The sequence below is a fragment of the Scyliorhinus torazame genome, chromosome 4 (genome assembly GCF_047496885.1).
Source record: "Scyliorhinus torazame isolate Kashiwa2021f chromosome 4, sScyTor2.1, whole genome shotgun sequence".
Classification (NCBI taxonomy): domain Eukaryota; kingdom Metazoa; phylum Chordata; class Chondrichthyes; order Carcharhiniformes; family Scyliorhinidae; genus Scyliorhinus; species Scyliorhinus torazame.
The window spans coordinates 336,673,946-336,693,022 of record NC_092710.1 but is presented as its reverse complement, the minus strand read 5'-3'; the positions used below and the strand labels follow the sequence as shown (position 1 = coordinate 336,693,022).

Sequence of the window (19,077 nt, the reverse complement as noted above, 5' to 3'; positions counted from 1 at the left end):
GCAGGGAGATGGTGTCTCAGCGCTCCTCCCTGTGGGTGAGGAGATGGTGCCTCAGCGCTCCTCCCTGTGGGTGAGGAGATGGTGCCTCAGCGCTCCTCCCTGTGGGTGAGGAGATGGTGCCTCAGCGCTCCTCCCTGTGGGTGAGGAGATGGTGTCTCAGCGTTCCTCCCTGTGGGCAGGGAGATGGTGCCTCAGCGCTCCTCCCTGTGGGCAGGGAGATGTTGTCTCAGCGCTCCTCCCTGTGGGCAGGGAGATGGTGTCTCAGCGCTCCTCCCTGTGGGCAGGGAGATGGTGTCTCAGCGCTCCTCCCTGTGGGTGAGGAGATGGTGCCTCAGCGCTCCTCCCTGTGGGTGAGGAGATGGTGCCTCAGCGCTCCTCCCTGTGGGCAGGGAGATGGTGTCTCAGCGCTCCTCCCTGTGGGCATTGAGATGGTGTCTCAGCGCTCCTCCTTGTGGGTGAGGAGATGGTGTCTCAGCGCTCCACCCTGTGGGTGAGGAGATGGTGCCTCAGCGCTCCTCCCTGTGGGTGAGGAGATGGTGCCTCAGCGCTCCTCCCTGTGGGTGAGGAGATGGTGCCTCAGCGCTCCTCCCTGTGGGCAGGGAGATGGTGCCTCAGCGCTCCTCCCTGTGGACAGGGAGATGGTGCCTCAGCGCTCTTCCCTGTGGGTGAGGAGATGGTGTCTCAGTGCTCCTCCCTGTGGGTGAGGAGATGGTGCCTCAGCGCTCCTCCCTGTGGGTGAGGAGATGGTGCCTCAGCGCTCCTCCCTGTGGGTGAGGAGATGGTGCCTCAGCGCTCCTCCCTGTGGGCAGGGAGATGGTGCCTCAGCGCTCTTCCCTGTGGGTGAGGAGATGGTGTCTCAGCGCTCCTCCCTGTTGGTGAGGAGATGGTGCCTCAGCGCTCCTCCCTGTGGGTGAGGAGATGGTGCCTCAGCGCTCCTCCCTGTGGGTGAGGATATGGTGCCTCAGCGCTCCTCCCTGTGGGCAGGGAGATGGTGCCTCAGCGCTCCTCCCTGTGGGCAGGGAGATGGTGCGTCAGCGCTCCTCCCTGTGGGTGAGGAGATGGTGCCTCAGCGCTCCTCCCTGTCGGTGAGGAGATGGTGCCTCAGCGCTCCTCCCTGTGGGTGAGGAGATGGTGTCTCAGCGCTCCTCCCTGTGGGCAGGGAGATGGTGCCTCAGCGCTCCTCCCTGTGGGCAGGGAGATGGTGCCTCAGCGCTCCTCCCTGTGGGCAGGGAGATGGTGTCTCAGCGCTCCTCCCTGTGGGTGCGGAGATGGTGCCGCAGCGCTCCTCCCTGTGGGTGAGGAGATGGTGCCTCAGCGCTCCTCCCTGTGGGTGCGGAGATGGTGCCGCAGCGCTCCTCCCTGTGGGCAGGGAGATGGTGCCTCAGCGCTCCTCCCTGTGGGTGCGGAGATGGTGCCGCAGCGCTCCTCCCTGTGGGTGAGGAGATGGTGCCGCAGCGCTCCTCCCTTTGGGCTCAGCGCTCCTCCCTGTGGGCAGGGAGATGGTAATGTAGTGATACTGTGGGCAGGAATCTCTGGTTTTTAAGCTATGTGTTCCGCCAGCAGAGAATCGGGACTGTCCCACTGGCAATATGGCCCTCGCCAAGGCTGCATTGCCAAACCTTGGCTGTGCTGCATCATTCAGAGTGAAGAGCGCGCCAGCCTCCTTGCACTGACCAATCGCAGGCCCCCTTTCTGAACTGGTGCCCTGATCCGCCACAATGCAAATGTTGACCCCCACCCCCACTGACAAGGGGAGCACCCCCAACCCCCCATCCATGAGGGTCACTCTCCACACCACACATGCATAAGGGTGACCCAATCCCCCTCAGCTACCCCCTCCCCTTCCCTCCCCTCAACCACCCCCCTTCCAGCCCTGCCCCCTGGCATTGCCAGTGGTGCACTGTCCCCTGACGCTATGGCCCTAATACCCTGGCACAGGCATCCCGGCCTGGCAGGTTGGACCCTGAGTGATGTCAAGGGTGTTAGGCCACTGTGCTTGTGCCCCTCATGGCACTGTCAGGCTGCAGAGGTAGAGTCCCCCAAGCACCCGGGGAGTTGGGTGGGCTTGGGCTATGGGTAAGCTGTTGACCTCGGAACCCTCCCCCAGAATTGAAGTCCTGTGTCTTCCAGCCCTGGACAACCTGAAGATCACTCTTGGCATGGTGATCTCAGGCTAATCCACTGTTCAAAATCATTATCCTTGTCTGTGAACTCTGAAAACTTTGAAGTGGCCGACTCACTTTGAAGTGCTCAGCCTGACAGCTGATGAGCAGATCAAACAGTTCATTGAAGATCAAGCCAGGAAACTGCATGGACTTTCCATTTCGTACATCTCTTCACTTAGCCCAATGTGTTTAAAGCTGTTGCTTTTTGAAGTGTCTGAGCCTTTTTTAGAATGCCCACAACACTGGAAAAGCTTTGAAATCCCCTGAGATCCTTTGAAATGGTTTACATTCATTCAATTTCACAGTGCAGTGCCTTTAACTAGCCTTTGATTGACAAATCATTGGTTTAAACAAAGCACAAAGGAGGTTTGTTTATCTATCTTTCCTTTCATGCTTGAATGCATCTGAAGTACCTTCCATTGATTCTGATCACACTGTTTATAAACATTCTTGTGCTGATTGATAGCTGTTGGCTACTTCAAAAATGCCAAGTGCTTTCATTTCCTCTTTCAATAGCAAAAAATACTTTGCATTCTTTCTTAAAATAATTTGAGAGTACCCAATTCATTTTTTCCAATTAAGGGGCAATTTAGCGTGGCCAATCCACCTACCCTGTACATCTTTTGGGTTGTGGGGGCGAAACCCATGCAAACACGGGGAGAATGTGCAAACTCCACACGGACAGTGACCCAGAGCCGGGATCGAACCTGGGACCTCAGCACACTGAGGTTGCAGTGCTAAGCACTTAGCATTCTTGAAGTATCTAGGAGCAGCAGCGGGTTACCTGAAATCACCAAGTCAACAGTCTTCTTCAAGTTGCCCAGGGCTAGAAGGGGCAGTCCAGATACGTGACCCCATCCCAGGGGAGGGTCCTGAGCTCAACACCTTACTCCCAGCCCGAGCCCACCCAACTCCCAGGAGTCTTGGAGGAGCCCCCTCTGCAATCTGGCAGATTCACGCTTCCAGCCCTTTAATTGAATTCAGATGAATGCATATGAGCTGCTTGCATGTTCCCGCCAGCAGGGGTGTGGGGCTGGAGCAGGGGGTCGGGCCTGCCGCCCGGCCTCAAACCCATTTTTGGCCCGATCTGCGATTGTCTGCCCAATTGGGATTCCTGACTTTAGCGGGCGAGAGCAGAGAATCCCCCCCTGCCCCCTCATTACCCTGCTGACAATCCAGAGGCCCAGGTTAATGCCATGGGACCACAGGTTCAAATCCCACCATGGCAACTGGTGGAATTTAAATCCAATTAATAAATCTGGGAATTGTAAAGCTAACCTCAGTGATGGTGACCATGGATATCATCGATTGTCATTAAAAACACATCTGGTCCACTGATGACCTTTTGGGGAGGAAATTTGCCACCCTTACCTGGTCTGGCCTGTGTGTGACTCCAGACCCACAGCAATGTCCCAGAAAGCCCGGCATTTAAGGAGAAATTTCAGAACTCTGAGCAAATTAATTCATTGTTATGGAATGCCCATCCCGAGCTCCCCTTCAGAAGGTGGCGGTGAACTGCCTTCTTGCACTGCTGCACAAATATAGGGGAACGAGATGCTAAAAAGGGGGAGGAAATTAAGGTGATTAATAGCAGCAAATAAAAAATATTGGAGGACCTTAAGGAACCAAAATCAAACAAGTCCCCAGGACCTGACGGCCGACATCCTAGGGTTCCTTGAAGAATTTTTTTTTCCACCAGTTAAGGGGCAATTTAGCGTGGCCAATCCACCTACCCTGCACATCTTTGGGTTGTGGGGTGAGACCCACGCAGACACGAGGAGAACGTGCAAACTCCACACGGACAGTGACCCAGGGTTGTGATCGAATCCGGCACCGGCAACGCAGAGCCAGTTGGGATATTAGGGGCTGTTTAGCACAGGGCTAAGTCGCTGGCTTTGAAAGCAGACCCAGGCAGGCCAGCAGCACGGTTCAATTCCCGTACCATCCTCCCCGAACAGGCGCCGGAATGTGGCGACTAGGGGCTTTTCACAGTAACTTCATTTGAAGCCTACTTGTGACAATAAGCGATTTTCATTTTTCATTTTCATATACCGTGTGATGTACATCATAGTTATTGTAAATAAACCAAGTTTCTCTCAACTACTCGGTGTGGACTCTCGTGTGGCCCTGTAAAAGTATCTGAGATTGCGGATGATGCAAAGCTAGATGGAAATGTAAGTTGTGGGGAGGACACACAGAGATTGCAAAGAGATACAGTCGGATTAAGTGAATGGACAACAAGATGGCAGATAGAGCATATTGTGGGGAAGTGGGAAGCAATTCACTTTGATTGTAAGACTAGAAAAGCAGAATACTTTTTAAATGTGTGAAACTTGTAAATGTTGATGCTCTTATAGACTCGGATTTGCTGGTGCAAAGAACACAGAAAGCTCACACGTAGGTGCAGCATGCAATTAGGAAGGCAAATAGCATGTTGGCCTTTATTGTAATGGGATTGGAGTGCAGGAATTAAGAGATCTTGCTGCATAAGACCGTAAGAAATAGGAACAAAAGGCCATTCGGCCCCTCGAGTCTGCTCCGCCATTCAGTAGGATCATGGCTGACCTGACGTTCCTTACGTCCACTTTCCTGCCCTTGATGAAGAATGTGCTGATTTGCAGACAGCACAGTGGGTTGGTCCCTCCGATGAGCAGCTGAGTAAATTGGGTCAATATTCACTGGAATTTGGACGAATGAAAGGCGATCTCATTGAAACATTGAACATTTTGAAGGGATTGGATAGGCTAGAGAGCTGGTCGGGGAGTCTAAAACACAGGATCACAGTCTCAGGATAAGTGGATGAGGTGAGGAGAAATTACCTCACTCAAACGCACTGTGAATCTTTATTATTTTTCTATTTTTATAAATTTAGAGCACCCAATACATTTTTTCCAATTAAGGGGCAATTTAGCGTGGCCAGTCCACCTACCCTGCACATCCTTGGGTTGTGGGAGCAAAACCCACGCAAACACAGAGAATGTGCAATCTCCACACGGACAGTGACCCAGGGCCGGGATCGAACCTGGGACCTCGGCGGCGTGAGGCAGCAGTGCTAACCACTGCGCCACCGTGCCGCCCTGAGGTTGTGAATCTTTCATATTTTCTACTCCAGAGTGTTATGGAGGGTCCATCACTGAGGCTGCGACAGACAGATCTTTTCTCTCTCTCAGGGAATCCAGGGATGTGGGGAGCGGGCAGGAAAGCAGAGTTTCACCCGGAGATCAGCCATGCCCTGATGAAGCATCTACTCCGGCTCCTATTTCTCTTGTGGCCCCCTCAAGGGCAACGACACCATGAGGCGTGTGAAGAAGCAGGGAGGTTACTGACGTGCCTGAGTTTCCCGATGTGGGACAATGAGAAGCCAGTGTGACGTACCTGTAATGTCTGGTATCCCTGATCCCCCGACTGCTGGGAACACGGCCACTCTCTCGCTGGTTGAAGGCATAGAGCTTGTAAGGGTCTTCACCAGGTCTCCAACGTTTAGCATCAAGGTATCTCCTCTCATCAAAGCTATCGGATTGTTCACTGGAGTCCTCCAGAACTTCCTGAGCAGGGAAATCAGAAGAGTCTGCGTTATGTTCTGGCGTAGGAGTGGTTACGTCACTAGATAAGCAATCCACTTATAATGTGAGTTCGAATCCCACTGTAGCTGGTTAATATTGCAATCAATTCATCAAAAATGTAGAGGCAAAACGTTGGTAGCAGTAAAAGTGACGGTAAACTGGAAGTCCCACCCGAGACCTGGTACTGATCGCCACAGTACGGAGCCTCTAGACATAGAGAGCTTCCTGTGATGCAGAGCAACCTGCTAGTGATATATAAGGAAACTAAACTTCTTTTGGCCGAACAACTCTTTGACTTTCACTGTCTGATTCTTGACACAGCAGTGTCAAAAGTGGTTTTCAAGATTAATTTGACATTTACCATACATTGAAGGTAGTGAACAATTTAATTGTTCCTTGGATACCGATCGTCAACTTCTTAAAATAAGTAACAGAAAGGGGAGATAAGGGTCATGTAATAGATGTAATATATTTGGATTTCAAAAAGACCTTTTATAAGCTGCTGACCACACAGTAAACTATACATTAAGATCAGGGTGTGTGGATTAGCGACTAGTGACAGAATGGATATGAAGCTGGCGACAAGACAGAAACCACAGTTGTGGTTAAAGGCTGTTAGACAAGGAATGCTACCCAGACATCACCATTCACCCAGACATCACCATTCACCCAGACATCACCATTCACCCAGACATCACCATTCACCCAGACATCACCATTCACCCAGACATCACCATTCACCCAGACAGCACCATTCACCCAGACATCACCATTCACCCAGACATCACCATTCACCCAGACATCACCATTCACCCAGACATCACCATTCACCCAGACAGCACCATTCACCCAGACATCACCATTCACCCAGACATCACCATTCACCCAGACATCACCATTCACCCAGACAGCACCATTCACCCAGACGTCACCATTCACCCAGACGTCACCATTCACCCAGACAGCACCATTCACCCAGACAGCACCATTCACCCAGACATCACCATTCACCCAGACATCACCATTCACCCAGACAGCACCATTCACCCAGACATCACCATTCACCCAGACATCACCATTCACCCAGACAGCACCATTCACCCAGACAGCACCATTCACCCAGACATCATCATTCACCCAGACATCACCATTCACCCAGATGTCACCATGCTCTGATAGTTCACCATTCTCCATTACATCGTGCCTTGACTCCCTGTGCTTGGTTTCTCAATAAGGTGATTAGCTGGGGACAAACCTCTCACAGACACGTTTCCTCCGCTATTCCAAATAGTTACTCCGAAAAATCCAATGAATAGAACCTTCCTCGGCCCGGGTCACCTTGTGTCTGCGTGGGTCTCACCCCCACAACCCAAAGATGTGCAGGGTAGGTGGATTGGCCACACTAAATTACCCCGAAGCGTAAAAATTAAAAAGTGAAAAACAAATGAATCGAATCTTCTGCTGAATGCGCGACATTGAGGGCTCGCCAATAATGTGTAACTGTAGTGAATGTGACATTATTGACCCTGCCTGAAATCTGGCCATATTTGGATATTCTCTTTGACTCTAGCCTACATTCAGATCATTTTTAGCATTATAGTATTAACTTGCATGGGGTGGCTTGCACGGAGCAAGGATTGACAGACTGAATTCACCAAAGCTAAATCCTTAGGAGGCTCTGTTGTCTTTGGCAACTGTTACTGTGTGAAGTCAAGGCTACAAGATTGTGTCGATAATATAAATATTGTTTGAATGCTATAATACTGTGCTGCGTGTCAGCGAAATATCTTATAAATAACTCCCTGAATTCCCTGAGGTAGTTCTCCATCTTACAAGCGATGATCAGACACTCTGCCAGCATGGTCTATTAAGCATGTCTTTGAGCTGCATGAGTGTAAATGGATTGACACCTGAGGTGAACGAGGAGCTTTCAGATTGTCGGAAGGTTTTGCACCCTGATGGAAATGTGAATAATGAACTGCTGATCAAGGGAGGATGACATTTTGACAAGTACAGTCAGCGAAGAACCCTCGAGACTGCTCGGAATTTGAGATGTCATTCTTCTGTTTAACCAACCTGAGTTTCAAGCCTTGCGGAATGACACAAGACAGGTCAGACTGTGAGAGATCGCTCTGAACTGTGACAGTCTGGCATTTCTACTCGCTGCACTGCTTTTTCAAATTAGTAATTGTGGAAAAAATAACATCCCATTATTCAGGGCTGTGTGATTGAATAATTCCCCCGCACCCCCCCTCCCCCCGCCCACTGAGAACTGAGTTCAAGCTCTCGAAACGCTTTTCATCGACAAATCTGCTCCCAGGAGCTGCCAACACAACACTTGCAGATTAGTTAGACTGGACTTGATGGAGATTCAAAGAACAAAGAACAATACAGCACATGGACAGGCCCTTCGGCCCTCCAAGCCTGCGCCGACCATGGTACCTGCCTAAATTAAAACCGTCTGCATTTACTGAGTCCGTATCCTTCCATTCTCACCCTATTCATATATTTGAGTAGATGTCCCTTAAATGCCGCTATCGTACCTGCTCCCACCACCTCCCCAGGCATCGCATTCCCTATTTTACACCCTCTGTGTAAAAAAACTTGCCTCGCACATCTGTTCTAAACTGCTCCCCCCTCCCCCCCCCTCGCGCACTTTAAACCCATGTCCCCCAGTACTTGACTCTCCTACCCTAGGAAAGAGCATCTGACTATCCACTCTGTCCATGCCACTCATAATCTTGTAGACCTCTATCAGGTCGCCCCTCAACCTCCGTCGTTCCAATGAGAAGAGTTTATCTAACCGCTCCTCATAGCGAATGCCCTCCATACCAGGCAAAATCCTAGTAAACCACTTCTGTACCCTCTCCAAAGCATCCACATCCTTCTGGTAGTGTGGCGACCAGAATTGTACACGATATTCCAAATGAGGCCTAACTGAGTTCCTGTATAGCTGCAACATGACTTGCCAACTTTTATATTCAATGCCCCGATTGATGAAGGCCAGCATGCCGTATGTCTTCTTGACCACCTTATCCACATGCGTTGCCACTTTCAGTGATCGGTGGACATGCACGCCCAGATCTCTCTGCCTGTCAGTACTTGCAAAGGTGCTACCATTTATTGTGTAATTCCTACATGCATTGGACCGTCCAAAGTGCATTACCTCACACTTGTCCTGGATGGTGTCGAGCTTCTTGAGAGTTGTTGGAGCTGCACTCATCCAGGCAAGTGGAGAGTATTCCATTACACTCCTGACTTGTGCCTTGGAGATGGTGGACAGGCTTTAGGGGTTCAGGAGGTGAGTTACTCGCTGTAGGATTCCTAGCCTTTGACCTGCCCTGGTAGCCACAGTATTAATGTGGTTAGTCCAGTTCAGTTTCTAATCAATGGTAACCCCCAGGATGTTGATTGTGGGGGATTCAGTGATGGTAATGCTATTGAATGTCACGGGGCAGCGGTTAGATCCTCTCTTGTAGGAGATGGTCATTGCCTGGCAGTTGTGTAGCACGAATGTAACTTGCCACTTGTCAGCCCAAGCCTGGATATTGTCCAGGTCTTGCTGCATTTGGACATGGACTGCTTCAGTATCTGAGGAGTCGCGAATGGTGCTGAACATTGTGCAGTCATCCGCAAACACCCCCACTTCTGACCTTATGATTGAAGGTCATTGTTGAAGCAGCTGAAGGTGGTTGGGCCTAGGACACTACCCTGAGGAACTCCTGCAGCGATATCCTGGAGCTGAGATGATTGACCTCCAACCACCACAACCATCTTCCTTTGTGCCAGGTATGTTCCAACCAGCGGAGAGTTTTCCCCCTGATTCCCATTGACTCCAATTCCTTTGGAATGTGGGAATGTAGAATCCACCAAAGTAGCTCACATAGACAAGCAGGTAAAAAAAATGACTGGGTTTATTTTGATGACAATAATGTCCACTCCCCAAAGGGTCTCCCTCCCTGATCTGCACCCTGGTTAGAATTTACATAGTGGTGAGCTTTCACCTTGTTAAGGGGGAACCTCCCGTTACCAGGGAAGTTGATATTCTGTGGAGGTCACGGGGAATCTAACAGTGCTTATACTGTGACCTCCACGGGGCTTATAACAGAGAGGAAACCAGAGCATCCGGAGGAACACATGTAGATTGGCGAGATCGTTCAAACTCCACACAGTCGCCTGATGTCGGAATCAAACCTGAGTCCCTGGCACTGTGAGGCAGCAGTGCTAACCACAGTGCCACCGTACCTTAAAATGCGAATGATGGGGGAAAGAGCGGAGGGCGCGGGGGTCTGCCCAAGATTCATCATATACAACTGGAGGTGCACGAGAGGCTGAGGGGGATCATGGGGGCAGGATGGGCTCCATCAGCCCTGAAGCCTCCCCCAGCAATCAATCTGACAGTGGGAGAGCTGGATCTCTCACTTGGGGCTTGACAGCTTCAAAGCTCCCACTCCCACACACTAATCTGTCCAATTAGCAGCAGTAAAAGCATGTTAGGAGAGACGGTGACGCTGTTGGCAAATCCTCGCACGATTGCGGTTCAGTTTGTGTGTAAATTCTCGGCAGTCACCTGCAAGGCAAGTCCCAGGTTCAGTGTCATGTTGGCATTGCGGTGTGTAGAAGGCGGATTTCTGAGCCATGCTTCTTCACCGAGGTGAAAACCTCCATAAGGTCGACAAAGGAGTGTTTGCTGCACACCAGGCAAATACCCCCAAAATCACTATTGTTTAACACACTCCCTGTCACAAGGTGCAACCAGTCAGCCAGGTTAAAGCAAAACTGTGGGGCGAGATCCTCCGTTCCTGAGACTGCGATGACGCCAACGCGTCTGTGCATTCTGCAATGCATTGGATTTGGATTGGATTTTGTTGAAAAGTAGCTGTTCTGGAGTCTGTTGGTGCGTGTGCTCAGTCTTTTGCATCTCCTGCCCGATGGAAGAAACATTGGCGACGCTGTCGAGGTGCTGGAGAATTGCAATTTGGCATCAGATCGGTGCCTACCCCAATTTCGCTGTCGGAACCGATTCTCCACGCAGTCGTCTTTCCCAATTACAGCGTCGGCTAACGGAGAATCCCGACCCCTGTGTTTGCTAACTTGGAATGGTGTGAATGCTCAGTACTCACTCACTACCAGCACTGTGGGTGTACCTACCCCAAATATACCGCAGCGCTGTGGGTATACCTACACCACATATACCGCAGCACAGTGGGTGTACCTGCACCACATATACCGCAGCACTGGGGGTGTACCTACACCACATATACCGCAGCACTGTGGGTGTACCTACACCACATATACCACATATACCGCAGCACTGTGGGTGTACCTACACCACATATACCACATATACCGCAGCACTGTGGGTGTACCTACACCACATATACCACATATACCGCAGCACTGTGGGTGTACCTACACCACATATACCGCAGCACTGTGGGTGTACCTACACCACATATACCGCAGCACTGTGGGTGTACCTACACCACATATACCGCAGCACTGTGGGTGTACCTACACCACATATACCGCAGCACTGGGGGTGTACCTACACCACATATACCGCAGCACTGTGGGTGTACCTACACCACATATACCGCAGCACTGTGGGTGTACCTACACCACATATACCACAGCACTGTGGGTGTACCTACACCACATATACCGCAGCCCAGTGGGTGTACATAAACCACATATACCGCAGCACAGTGGGTATACCTACACCACATATACCGCAGCACTGTGGGTGTACTACACCACATATACCACAGCACTGGGGGTGTACCTACACCACATGTACCACAGCACTGTGGGTGTACCTACACCACATATACCGCAGCACTGTGGGTGTACCTACACCACATATACCACAGCACTGTGGGTGTACATACACGACATATACCGCAGCCCAGTGGGTGTACATACACCACATATACCGCAGCACAGTGGGTGTACCTGCACCACATATACCACAGCACTGTGGGTATACATGCACCACATATACCGCAGCACAGTGGGTGTAACTACACCACATATACCGCAGCACTGTGGGTGTACCTGCACCACATATACCACAGCACTGTGAGTGTACCTACACCACATATAGCGCAGCGCTGTGCGTGCAGCTACACCACATATACCGCAGCACTGTGGTATACCTACACAACATATACCGTAGCTCTGTGGTATACCTACACAACATATACCGTAGCTCTGTGGGTGTACCTACACCACATATACCGCAGCACTGTGGGTGTACCTGCACCACATATACCACAGCACTGTGGGAGTACCTACACCACATATACCGCAGCACTGTGGGTGTACCTGCACCACATATACCACAGCACTGTGGGTGTACCTGTACAACATATACCACAGCACTGTGGGTGTACATACACCACATATACAACAGCACTGTGGGTGTACCTACACCACATATACCGCAGCACTGTGGGTGTACCTGCACCACATATACCACAGCACTGTGGGTGTACCAGCACCACATATACCGCAGCACTGTGGGTATACATGCACCACATATACCGCAGTACTGTGGTATACCTACACAACATATACCGTAGCTCTGTGGGTGTACCTACACCACATATACCGCAGCACTGTGGGTGTACCTGCACCACATATACCACAGCACTGTGGGAGTACCTACACCACATATACCGCAGCACTGTGGGTGTACCTGCACCACATATACCACAGCACTGTGGGTGTACCTGTACAACATATACCACAGCACTGTGGGTGTACATACACCACATATACCACAGCACTGTGGGTGTACCTACACCACATATACCGCAGCACTGTGGGTATACCTGCACCACATATACCACAGCACTGTGGGTGTACCAGCACCACATATACCGCAGCACTGTGGGTATACATGCACCACATATACCGCAGTACTGTGGGTATACATGCACCACATATATCGCAGTACTGTGGGAATACATGCAACACATATACCGCAGCACAGTGGGAGTAACTACACCACATATACCGCAGCACTGTGGGTATACATGCACCACATATACCGCAGTACTGTGGGAATACATGCAACACATATACCGCAGCACTGTGGGTGTACCTACACCACATATACCGCAGCACTGTGGGTGTACCTACACCACATATACCACAGCACTGTGGGTGTACCTGCACCACATATACCACAGCACTGTGGGTATACCTACACCACATATACCGCAGCACAGTGGGTGTACCTACACCACATATACCGCAGCACTGTGGGTGTACCTGCACCACATATACCGCAGCACTGTGGGTGTAACTACACCACATATACCGCAGCACAGAAGGTATACATGCACCAAATATACCACAGCACTGTGGGTGTACCTACACCACATATACCGCAGCACTGTGGGTGTACCTGCACCACATATTCCGCAGCACTGTGGGTGGAACTACACCACATATACCGCAGCACTGTGGGTGTAACTACACCACATATACCGCAGCACAGTGGGTATACATGCACCACATATACCACAGCACTGTGGGTGTACCTGCACCACATATACCGCAGCACTGTGGGTATACATGCACCACATATACCACAGCACTGTGGGGGTACCTGCACCACATATACCGCAGCACTGGGGGTGTACCTACACCACATATACCGCAGCACTGTGGGTGTACCTGCACCACATATACCGCAGCACAGTGGGTTACCTACACCACATGTACCGCAGCACTGTGGATGTACCTGCACCACATATACCGCAGCACTGTGGGTGTACATACACGACATATACCGCAGCACTGGGGGTCTCCCTACACAACATATACCGCAGCACTGTGGGTATACATAGAGCACATATACCGCAGCACTGTGGGTGTACATGCACCACATATACCGCAGCACTGGGGGTGTACCTGCACCACATATACCGCAGCACTGTGGGTGTACCTACACCACATATACCACAGCACTGTGGGTGTACGTGCACCACTTATACCGCAGCACTGTGGGTGTACAATACACCACATATACCGCAGCACTGTGGGTATACATACAGCACATATACCGCAGCACTGTGGGTGTACCTGCACCACATATACCGCAGCACTGTGCGTGTACCTACACCACATATACCGCAGCACTGTGGGTGTTCCTACACCACATATACCACGGCACTGTGGCTGTACCTACACCACATATACCGCAGCACTGTGGGTGTACCTACACCACATATACTGCAGCTCTGTGGGTGTACCTGTACCACATATACCACATATACCGCAGCACTGTGGGTGTACCTACACCACATATACCACAGCACTGTGGGTGTACCTGCACAATATATACCGTAGCACTGTGGGTGTACTAGCGCCACATATACCACAGCACTGTGGGTGCACCTACACCACATATACCGCAGCACTGTGGGTGTACCTACACCACATATACCGCAGCACTGTGGGTGTACCTACACCACATATACCACAGTACTGTGGGTGTACCTACACCACATGTACCGCAGCACTGTGGGTGTACCTACACCACATGTACCACAGCACTGTGGGAGTACCTACACCACATGTACCACAGCACTGTGGGTGTACCTACACCACATGTACCACAGCACTGTGGGTGTACCTACACCACATATACCGCAGCACTGTGGGTGTACATACACCACATATACCACAGTACTGTGGGTGTACCTATACCACATGTATCGCAGCACTGTGGGTGTACCTACACCACATATACCGCAGCACTGTGGGTGAACCTACACCACATGTACCGCAGCACTGTGGGTGTACCTACACCACATATACCACAGCACTGTGGGTGTACCTACACCACATATACAGCAGCACTGTGGGTGTACCTACACCACATATACCGCAGCTCTGTGGGTGTACCTACACCACATATACTACATATAACGCAGCACAGTGGGTGTACATCCACCACATATACCACAGCACAGTGGGTGTACCTAAACCACATATACCATATATAACGCAGCACAGTGGGTGTACATACACCACATATACCGCAGCACTGTGGGTGTACATACACCACATATACCACAGCACAGTGGGAGTACCTACACCACATATACCGCAGCATTGTGTGTGTACCTACACTACATATACCACAGCAATGTGGGTGTACCTACACCACATATACCACAGCACTGTGGGTGTACCTGCACCACATATACCACAGCACTGTGAGTGTACCTACACCACATATACCGCAGCACTGTGGGTGTACCTGCACCACATATACCACAGCACTGTGGGTGTACCTGCACCACATATACCACAGCACTGTGAGTGTACCTACACCACATATACCACAGCACTGTGGGTGTACCTACACCACATATACCGCAGCACTGTGAGTCTACCTACACCACATATAGCGCAGCACTGTGGTATACCTACACAACATATACCGTAGCTCTGTGGTATACCTACACAACATATACCGTAGCTCTGTGGGTGTACCTACACCACATATACCGCAGCACTGTGGGTGTACCTGCACCACATATACCACAGCACTGTGGGAGTACCTACACCACATATACCGCAGCACTGTGGGTGTACCTGCACCACATATACCACAGCACTGTGGGTGTACCTGTACAACATATACCACAGCACTGTGGGTGTACATACACCACATATACCACAGCACTGTGGGTGTACCTACACCACATATACCGCAGCACTGTGGGTGTACCTGCACCACATATACCACAGCACTGTGGGTGTACCAGCACCACATATACCGCAGCACTGTGGGTATACATGCACCACATATACCGCAGTACTGTGGTATACCTACACAACATATACCGTAGCTCTGTGGGTGTACCTACACCACATATACCGCAGCACTGTGGGTGTACCTGCACCACATATACCACAGCACTGTGGGAGTACCTACACCACATATACCGCAGCACTGTGGGTGTACCTGCACCACATATACCACAGCACTGTGGGTGTACCTGTACAACATATACCACAGCACTGTGGGTGTACATACACCACATATACCACAGCACTGTGGGTGTACCTACACCACATATACCGCAGCACTGTGGGTGTACCTGCACCACATATACCACAGCACTGTGGGTGTACCAGCACCACATATACCGCAGCACTGTGGGTATACATGCACCACATATACCGCAGTACTGTGGGTATACATGCACCACATATATCGCAGTACTGTGGGAATACATGCAACACATATACCGCAGCACAGTGGGAGTAACTACACCACATATACCGCAGCACTGTGGGTATACATGCACCACATATACCGCAGTACTGTGGGAATACATGCAACACATATACCGCAGCACTGTGGGTGTACCTACACCACATATACCGCAGCACTGTGGGTGTACCTACACCACATATACCACAGCACTGTGGGTGTACCTGCACCACATATACCACAGCACTGTGGGTATACCTACACCACATATACCGCAGCACAGTGGGTGTACCTACACCACATATACCGCAGCACTGTGGGTATACATGCACCACATATACCGCAGCACTGTGGGTGAAACTACACCACATATACCGCAGCACTGTGGGTGTAACTACACCACATATACCGCAGCACAGAAGGTATACATGCACCAAATATACCACAGCACTGTGGGTGTACCTACACCACATATACCGCAGCACTGTGGGTGTACCTGCACCACATATTCCGCAGCACTGTGGGTGGAACTACACCACATATACCGCAGCACTGTGGGTGTAACTACACCACATATACCGCAGCACAGTGGGTATACATGCACCACATATACCACAGCACTGTGGGTGTACCTGCACCACATATACCGCAGCACTGTGGGTATACATGCACCACATATACCACAGCACTGTGGGGGTACCTGCACCACATATACCGCAGCACTGGGGGTGTACCTACACCACATATACCGCAGCACTGTGGGTGTACCTGCACCACATATACCGCAGCACAGTGGGTTACCTACACCACATGTACCGCAGCACTGTGGATGTACCTGCACCACATATACCGCAGCACTGTGGGTGTACATACACCACATATACCGCAGCACTGGGGGTCTCCCTACACAACATATACCGCAGCACTGTGGGTATACATAGAGCACATATACCGCAGCACTGTGGGTGTACCTGCACCACATATACCGCAGCACTGGGGGTGTACCTGCACCACATATACCGCAGCACTGTGGGTGTACCTACACCACATATACCACAGCACTGTGGGTGTACGTGCACCACTTATACCGCAGCACTGTGGGTGTACATACACCACATATACCGCAGCACTGTGGGTATACATACAGCACATATACCGCAGCACTGTGGGTGTACCTGCACCACATATACCGCAGCGCTGTGCGTGTACCTACACCACATATACCGCAGCACTGTGGGTGTTCCTACACCACATATACCACGGCACTGTGGCTGTACCTACACCACATATACCGCAGCACTGTGGGTGTACCTACACCACATATACTGCAGCTCTGTGGGTGTACCTGTACCACATATACCACATATACCGCAGCACTGTGGGTGTACCTACACCACATATACCACAGCACTGTGGGTGTACCTGCACAATATATACCGTAGCACTGTGGGTGTACTAGCGCCACATATACCACAGCACTGTGGGTGCACCTACACCACATATACCGCAGCACTGTGGGTGTACCTACACCACATATACCGCAGCACTGTGGGTGTACCTACACCACATATACCACAGTACTGTGGGTGTACCTACACCACATGTACCGCAGCACTGTGGGTGTACCTACACCACATGTACCACAGCACTGTGGGAGTACCTACACCACATGTACCACAGCACTGTGGGTGTACCTACACCACATGTACCACAGCACTGTGGGTGTACCTACACCACATATACCGCAGCACTGTGGGTGTACATACACCACATATACCACAGTACTGTGGGTGTACCTATACCACATGTATCGCAGCACTGTGGGTGTACCTACACCACATATACCGCAGCACTGTGGGTGAACCTACACCACATGTACCGCAGCACTGTGGGTGTACCTACACCACATATACCACAGCACTGTGGGTGTACCTACACCACATATACAGCAGCACTGTGGGTGTACCTACAGCACATATACCGCAGCTCTGTGGGTGTACCTACACCACACATACTACATATAACGCAGCACAGTGGGTGTACATCCACCACATATACCACAGCACAGTGGGTGTACCTAAACCACATATACCATATATAACGCAGCACAGTGGGTGTACATACACCACATATACCGCAGCACTGTGGGTGTACATACACCACATATACCACAGCACAGTGGGAGTACCTACACCACATATACCGCAGCATTGTGTGTGTACCTACACTACATATACCACAGCAATGTGGGTGTACCTACACCACATATACTGCAGCACTGTGCGTGTACCTAATCCACATGTACCGCAGCACAGTGGGTGTACCTCCACCACATATACCGCAGCACTGGGGGTGTACCCTCACCACATATACCGCAGCACCGTGGGTGCACCTACACCACATATACCACAGCTCTGTGGGTGTACATACACCACCTATACCGCTGGACAATGGGTGTACCTGCACCACCTATATCGCAGCACAGTGGGTGTATATACACCACATATACCGCAGCACTGGGGGTGTACCTGCACCACATATACCGCAGCACTGTGGGTGTACATACACCACATATACCGCTGCACAGTGGGTGTACCTGCACCACCTATGCCACAGCACTGTGGATGTACCTGCATCACATATACCGCAGCACAGTGAGTTACCTACAGCACATATACCACAGCACTGTGGGTGCACCTACACCACATATACCACAACAATGTGGGTGTACCTGCACCACATATACCGCAGCACTGTGGGCGTACCTGCACCACAAATACCACAGCACTGTGGGTGTTCCTACACCACATATACCACGCCACTGTGGGTGTACCTACACCACATATACCGCAGCACTGTGGGTGTACCTACACCACATATACTGCAGCACTGTGGGTGTACCTGCACCACATATACCGCAGCACTGTGGGTGTACCTACACCACATATACCACAGCACTGTGGGTGTACCTGCACAACAAATACCGCAGCACTGTGGGTGTACTAGCACCACATATACCGCAGCACTGTGGGTGCACCTACACCACATATACCGCAGCACTGTGGGTGTACCTACACCACATATACCGCAGCACTGTGGGTGTACCTAC

The 19,077-nt window shown here is 51.0% G+C and overlaps 1 protein-coding gene across 1 annotated transcript in view; it reads right to left on the bottom strand.

Moving 5' to 3' along the window:
- LOC140411162 (polypeptide N-acetylgalactosaminyltransferase 14-like) overlaps positions 1 to 19,077 on the bottom strand; it is a 457,946-nt gene that overhangs the window by 278,076 nt on the left and 160,793 nt on the right. The window contains exon 2 of the mRNA XM_072500240.1: positions 5,541 to 5,710. Coding sequence (XP_072356341.1) covers positions 5,541 to 5,710 — 170 coding nt within the window. The remainder of the gene's footprint in view (positions 1 to 5,540; positions 5,711 to 19,077) is intronic.